Source organism: Sorex araneus, chromosome X (assembly GCF_027595985.1).
Source record: "Sorex araneus isolate mSorAra2 chromosome X, mSorAra2.pri, whole genome shotgun sequence".
Classification (NCBI taxonomy): Eukaryota; Metazoa; Chordata; class Mammalia; order Eulipotyphla; family Soricidae; genus Sorex; species Sorex araneus.
The window spans coordinates 54,462,045-54,469,631 of NC_073313.1; the positions used below are offsets into that span (position 1 = coordinate 54,462,045).

Consider the following 7,587-nt stretch of genomic DNA (forward strand, 5'->3'; position numbering starts at 1 on the left):
TCTTTTAGAAACATCCACAGTTAGGTAACATTTGAGAATATGAACAAATTTTAGCTAAATGGATGTGTCTCATATTGATGTGCTAGAATAAAAGTTTGGATGCAATATAATGATGATAAATATAGCACTGTAGCACTATAGCACTGTCATCCCATTGTTCATTTATTTGCTCGAGTGGGCACCAGTAACGTCTCCATTGTGATAATTGTTACTTTTTTGGCATATCGATTACGCAGTGGGTACTTTGCCAGGCTCTGCCGTGCAGGCGGGATATTCTCGGTAGCTTGCCGGGCTCTCCAAGAGGGATGGAGGAATTGAACCCGAGTCGGCCGCATGCAAGGCAAACACCCTACCCGCTGTGCTATCGCTCCAGCCCGATCAATATAGCAATGTTTAAAAATGTATTATTCTATGAAAGAAGTATTTTGTATATTTGTAATAATTGTGTGGGGGCCACACCCTATGATATTCTGGAGTAACTCCTGTATATACACTCAAGGATCACCCTGGTGATGATATGTGATGCTGGGAATCCTTGCTCCATCTACACGCAAGACAAGCACTTTACCAACTGTATTCTCTTTTCAATCCTCCAGTTTGAAAATGTATTGATATGGAAAGTTTATTTTATGTATTCTAAAAGCACACAGAAAAGTGATATATGGATATTTGTATTCATTTTAATACAAGAAATATCAATTATTTATAAATGAACATTCTACTAGGAAAATCAAACAATTCCCTCTGGTCATGTGGGAGTTTAGTTTTAATTTTCCTATGTTAAATTTACAACTTTAGTGCTCTGCATCACTAATCATCAGAGAGATGCAGATCAAAACAACTTTGAGATACCACCTCACACCACAGAGACTAGCACACATCCAAAAGAACAAAAGCAACCGCTGTTGGAGAGGATGTGGGGAGAAAGGGACCCTTCTTCACTGCTGGTGGGAATGCCGACTGGTTCAGCCCTTCTGGAAAACAATTTGGACGACTCTCAAAAAATTAGATATTGAATTCCCATTTGACCCAGCAATACCACTGCTGGGAATATATCCCAGAGAGGCAAAAAAGTACAATCGAAACAACATCTGCACATGTATGTTCATCGCAGCACTGTTTACAATAGCCAGAATCTGGAAAAAACCCGAGTGCCCCAGAACGGATGACTGGTTGAGGAAACTTTGGTACATCTATACAATGGAATACTATGCAGCTGTTAGAAAAAAGGAGGTCAAGAATTTTGTAGTCAAGTGGATGGGTATGAAAAGTTTCATGCTGAGTGAAATGAGTCAGAAAGAGAGAGACAGACATAGAAAGATTGCACTCATCTATGGTATATAGAATAACAGAGTGGGAGACTAACACTCAAGAACTGTAGAAATAAGTACCAGGAGGTTGACTCCATGGCTTCGAGGCTGGCCTCACGTTCCGGGGAAAGGTCAACTCAGAGAAGCGATCACCAACTACATTGTAGTCGAAGGCCATGTGGGGGAAGGGAGTTGCGGGCTGAATGAGGGCTAGAGACTGAGCACAGCGGCCACTCAACACCTTTATTGCAAAGCACAACAGCTAATTAGAGAGAGAAAACAGAAGGGAATGCCTTGCCACAGTGGCAGGGTGGGGTGGGGGGGAGATGGGATTGGGGAGGGTGGGAGGGACACTGGGTTTACGGGTGGTGGAGAATGGGCACTGGTGAAGGGATGGGTTCCAAACTTTGTATGAGGGAAGTATAAGCACAAAAGTGTATAAATCTGTAACTGTACCCTCAAAAAAAAAAAAAAAAATTTACAACTTTAGTATTGTACATGAAGCCCTTCTATAATATTGAGTTTATATCAGTATCCAAAAATTAAACCTCAAGTTTTTACATCACAGCATATTTACAGTGACATGTAGATAACTATATCTAAGAATTAAGACTAAGTCAAATAAAGGAATGTGAATTCCTCTCTGTATTACTATGCAACCATACAAAATTAAGCATATTTATGGACTGTGTCACCCTTAATCCTAGGAAAGTCTAGTCTGTGCTTCAGGACACAAGGAGAGAGATATATATTACTGACAAAAAATAAAATGCTCCCTTTTTCGGCTAGAGTGAAAGTATAGTGGGTGAAACAGTTGCCCGAGGTAACCTGGATTCACTCCCTTGCATCCATATGATACTCCAGTACTGCAAGGTGCATCCATGTGGTACTCCAGTACTGCCAGGACTTAATTCCCCACAAGAAGGTGAGCTCTGAGCACAGAGCAAGGAATAAACCCTGAGCACAACTGGATGTGGCACAGAAATCAAAAAAAGAAATGTCCTCCTGGTCTGGGGGTAGTGCAGAACATCCTCTGATGAGACAGCATGGATCCTATCCATTTTTTTCCTCAGCCAGTTCCCATAACTGGATTCCCAAAAGTGGATGCATGAAGCACCAACTATGCCGTGGCAGGGTCAGGCTTGGGCTTGGCGTACTAGGAGAGGGACGTCACTCAGAAATACTCTCTGATGACCAACGTGATTTTTTTAGCCTGTTGTCTGGGCAAAACAACCTGAGTAGTGACCAAAAGGTACGCTGTTTTGGAAGACTCGAATTATTTATAGACAACTTCATAACCTGTTTTCAATAAACCTCGTCTCTCTCAGACGTACCTCATAAGGGCCGGGATTTCACATTTTCCACCGAGTCATGCAAATCCCTAATAGGTGGGGAAGAACCGAGCCAGAAGAAGCTGGATTGGCTCATTCTTGGAAGACAGAAGTCATGAGACATCCTGCTCACCAATCGGAAGCAAGAGCCTACCAAGTCCCAACCCACCTTCTTCACTTCTGCCATTCTGATTGGCCAGCAACAACGGAATCATCTGATGGCGTGATCTCAAGTCTTAGAACAAGAACCATCCATTATGGCGACCCGGTCGAACAGGGATCGGAAGAAGCAGCAAGGTGAGGGGCCCACAGGGCTTAGGACAGGGAACACCCCTTAGCAATATCCGTGGGACCCACAGTCGTCTTGGTCCTCGGGTCTCTGTCCCTATTGTCTCCAGAGACTCCTTTGGGCCAGGCCGTGGAGAAGCCGTATTCGGGGACAAAGCGGTTTTCTCTTTCTCTTCCCTGGCTGCAGGTGTCGTCGTCAGCACTGGGGGCAACCTGGGAACACCCTCAATGAACGCCGGCCTTCAGAGTGCCCGGAGTGCCCATCAAGACCTGAGGAGTGTGATGCCGGGGACAAGCCAAGGTATTTTAGAGTACAGGCGCGGGGGGGCGAGGCTGGGGGAGGGGTGCCCTAGGCTGCAGTGTGGCGGGCTCTGAGGAGGCTGTGAAACCTGCCCTACTCCTGGTGCCTAGGGGCATTTGTCTTTGCTACCATTTTCACCCCAGCAGCAGCTGCCCTCAGTGTCTGCCTTCCCTTAGGGAATCGGGCTTCCTGCAGGGGCCGAGCGCTCCGCCGTCGCAGGACACCATCACGCATCATGCTCTGCTGCAGAGAGCCTGGGCCGAGCACCAAAGGCTTAGGTCCTCCGAAAGTCCAGCATCCGGCACCTGCTGCTCGGCCTCAGCCTGGAACCAAGTCGCGCTCTGCAGTCCGCGCAGGGGCGGAGGAGCCGCGCCCAGCTGCCAGTCCTCGTCCTCCGCATAGGCCCGAGTTGCCCAACCCCGAGTTGCGTCCTGCAGCCCGAAACCCCGTGCCAAAGCCGAAACCCGCTAGCTGCTCCTCAAGACGTGCTCCGCTGCACCCAACAGCCAGCCGCAGTGCACCAGATGTGTGCTCGGCTGTCAGCCTTCGTCCTCGGCCTACAGCACAGCGGCACCCTGCAGTCCGCCGCCTTGTATGGGAGGGAGGCTCAGTCACCCGTGGCCGTCCTGCCATCTGCGACCGCAACGGATCTGGGCCAGGCCCTGCAGCCCGTCGCCGGCGTGGTTCTGGGCCAAGCCCTTTGTCCAGCTGCTGCAGCAGTGTTTCTGAGCGGCCCTCTGGCGCCCGCAGCTGCCCCACATCTGGGCCAGGCCCATCCTCTGGGTCAAGCCCCATTCACCTCCGGAGCCGTGTGATCCAGAGCGGCCCGGCCCGCTTCAGCAGCAGTATGAATCCAGTCGTTGTCCTGCGGCGTTGCAGCACCCAGCCTCCAGAAGCACTCAGCCTCCAGAAGCACTCAGCCTCCAGAAGCACCCAGCCTCCAGAAGCACTCAGCCTCCAGAAGCACTCAGCCTCCAGAAGCACCCAGCCTCCAGAAGCACTCAGCCTCCAGAAGCACTCAGCCTCCAGAAGCAGCCCCAGTCCGCAGGGGCCACCTTGCCAGAGCCCTCCCTATTCCCCTGGATGTGGCTTACAAAGGCATGTCTACCAGAATAGGTCGCGCTCTCCCGAGGCGGCTGAGGTCAAGAGCTTTAAGTCAGAGCCTGAATGGCATGCAGTCCGTATGCGTGCCTCTTCGCCTTCGCCTCCTGGTAGGTACTTCCTTTTTCGCTGGAGGCTGGCCGGAGGAAGGTTAGTCACTCACTCTTCCTCCTCTCCACCCTCCCCGGTTGCTCCACCTTCTGCCTCCTCCCCTGCTCCTCTTTCCTCTCCCACGTGCCCAGCTGCTGTCTCCTTCCCCGAGTCTCCTGGAAGGAAGAACTCCCCTACCTTTGATATTCTTAGTGGGAACACATCTTCCCACTTTGGTGGTCTGGCCTCCATCCCCACAGCTAGTCCCGGTAGCCTGAGGCGTGCCTTTATGCCAGAGCTTTGTGCTCTAGATTCTGCCGCTTCAGGACATCTGTGGGATATGGAGAACAAACCTCCTGGCCCTGAAGCCCCTGGGCTGTGACCCACTATAGGCATCCTCTTAAAACCCTCACAAGCAACGCACAGCTCTTGATGGGCTCACTGTTCCACTGTTGCCTGTGAAGTTCTAGCCATTAACCAGCATTATGAGTTATTTTGAAGCTGTTGTAGTTTTGAAACCCCTTCCCTGACTGGCATAGTCGTAATATTCACAAGGGCAACGTGCACAGTCTGCTGCACTACAGCCTGCGAGCGTGTAGCCATTATATGACATTAACGTGTAGGTTTGAAGCTGTAATTTAAAGGGGCAGTTTTAAAACTTCTTGTATTCTTACCTCGCCTACCCTGCACTTATTGATGCCTATTGTTTGAAAGCCCAATTTCCTTTGAGAAAAACTGCTTTGCCCCCCCAAATTGAGTATTGCCTTTTCCAAGTTGCCTTTGTGCTATGAAATGCTTTGATGAATAAAGCTAAAATATTAATTTTGGTTTAAAGTGTATTTTTGCCCCAACCCTCATCAATTAAATGTTTTACTTGTTTGCACTCTTAGTTGGCATGTATTACTACTTTCCAAAATGGTGTTTGTAGGGCTAGAGAGATAGAACCCAGGTGTGCTCCGTGCAAAGTGCTAAGTGCTATCCCTAGCATCTTATATGGTCCCCAAAGCATCACCAGAAGTGAATACTTAGTTCAGAGCCAGGAGTAAACTCTGAGTTCATTGCCAGGGTTGCCCCCAAATCAAGTAAACGATATTTAATAACAAAAATTAAGTTCAGTACAAAAAAACCCCACTTAATATGCAGGTATGCAGTGTAGCTTTATTAGAATAGGTGATAAACAACTTGGACAAAGAAAGGGTGGGGGCAGAGTTTATCACAAGGTGACTGTAGAAAATACACAGGATCAGAACAGAGGCAAGGCATTGCAAGTGTGCATATTCAGGGAAGGGAGAGATACATTCTCCCATGTAAGAGTAGAAAATATGAGAAGGAAAACTCAGACTCTAGAAGACAGGGGCAGTGAGAGTTAGAAGCCCCAAAGGGAAGCTATAAAAGAGGGGGAAAAGTGTGTTGGGAATAGCTGTTCTTGAGGCCTTAGGGTGGGAGGGGTAATCACTGTCACTGTCATCTTGTTGCTCATTGATTTGTTCGAGCGGGCACCAGAAATGTCTCTCATTGAGAAACTTATTGTTACTGATTTTGGCATATCCAATACACACGGGGAGCTTGCCAGGCTCTACTGCGCGGGCTAGATACTCTTGGTAGCTTGCCGGGCTCTCCGAGAGGAGTGGCGGAATCGAACTCGGGTCGGCCGCGTGAAAGGTGACTGCCCAACCACTGTGCTATCGCTCCAGCCCTGGGAGGGATAATATTCAATGTAAATGAGTAAGATATTATGTTGTCAAAATAAGGCATTTTGTGATAAAAATGTATTCATTGATAATACCATTTGATTTTACTTTGGAGTTGGGTTTCCAAGCATTCCTGAGCTACCCTGGCAGTACATGGGGGTGCACTGGAGATGATTGCTGGACTGTGGAGCCAGAGATCAAACCAAGGTTGGCTGCATGCAAAATACTTGTTTTAAATCTGTTCTGTATTTCTACCTCCAGTAAGTTGTTTTTGGGACCACATCCAGAAGTGCTCAGAAGTTTTAACTCTGTGCTCAGGGATCACTCTTGGTGGTGCTGGAGGTTCAGGACTTGAACTAGGTTCTGTCACATACAAGAAAAGCATCTTCACCCCTGTACTATCGATCTGATATCATCAATAATCCACTTTTTAAAATTTGGGGGCCACAGAGATGGTGCATCTTGTAGGGCATTTTTTTGTGTACAGATGACCCATGTTCAATCCCCAGCATTTCATGTGGTGTAAGTCCTGAACACTGCCAGGTGTGGCCCCAAAATAAAACTATAAAAGAATTTTGACTGATTTTGTGAGCACCTATGTGATATTGACTGTGTGTGCAAACAATTAGAATAAAAAACTTGATGAACAGCATCATGCTTTTTACAGGGTATATATTTAGTTTGGGGAGTAGCTGCTAGGTCTTAATTTCTTTTGCACTTTCCACCTTGACCATATTGCTAATTCTGTAATATAACTCAAATTATTTATCAAGAAATTGTGCACAACTAGTAGAATAGCCACTTCATTAAAGGGGGGCCAAGAAGTAATTGTGAGTAGGATATTAGCCTTGCATATGGCCTAGCTCGGGGTCCATCACACGTGTTCCATAAATTGGTCCTCTGAGCATTGCCAGTAGTGACTCCTGAGCAAGGCCAGATGTGGCCCCCAAATTGAAATAATTTTTAAAATTAGAAAAAGAATGGTGTGGAGGAAAAACAAACCAAACCAACAAACAGAATTCCTTTTCTCTAGTTTTTTTTTGTATTTGCCTATTGTTTTCTGTAATTGGCATAAAGCTGGCCAAGAAGTTTCCCACTTTAGTGGTTTCTGCTCAGATTCCAACAGTCCACAGAGACAATAGGATGTCTCATTAGGTATCAACACCCTGAAGTTTTTGTTGTTGCTACTGGGTCTCCCAAGCCATGTCCAGGGGCTCTAGGGTCACTCCCTGTGGTTCTTTACCAACCAAGTCAGATCCTTCAGTAGTAGGGCAGGAGGATATAGTACTTTTCTGGCCTAAGATTACGGGGACTACCAGAGTCACCCATAAAATTCTCAGATGTCAGAGCTTCCAGGACTACACCGAGGTTAGGTACATACATCCTAACCTCTGTATATATGCCTGCCTCCCATCCTGAAATCCTTTGGACAGCACCTTGTAGGAAAATTTCTTCATGTTTTATCATTCCCTGAG

At 47.3% G+C, this 7,587-nt stretch overlaps 1 protein-coding gene across 1 annotated transcript; it reads left to right on the top strand.

Moving 5' to 3' along the window:
- The first annotated feature begins 2,898 nt into the window (after positions 1-2,898).
- Positions 2,899-4,803, top strand: EZHIP (EZH inhibitory protein). Its single transcript, XM_055121082.1, has 3 exons — positions 2,899-2,945; positions 3,040-3,230; positions 3,341-4,803. Exons 1-3 carry the CDS (start codon positions 2,899-2,901, stop codon positions 4,801-4,803), a joined length of 1,701 nt encoding a protein of 566 aa, XP_054977057.1.
- Positions 4,804-7,587: the final 2,784 nt, after the last annotated feature.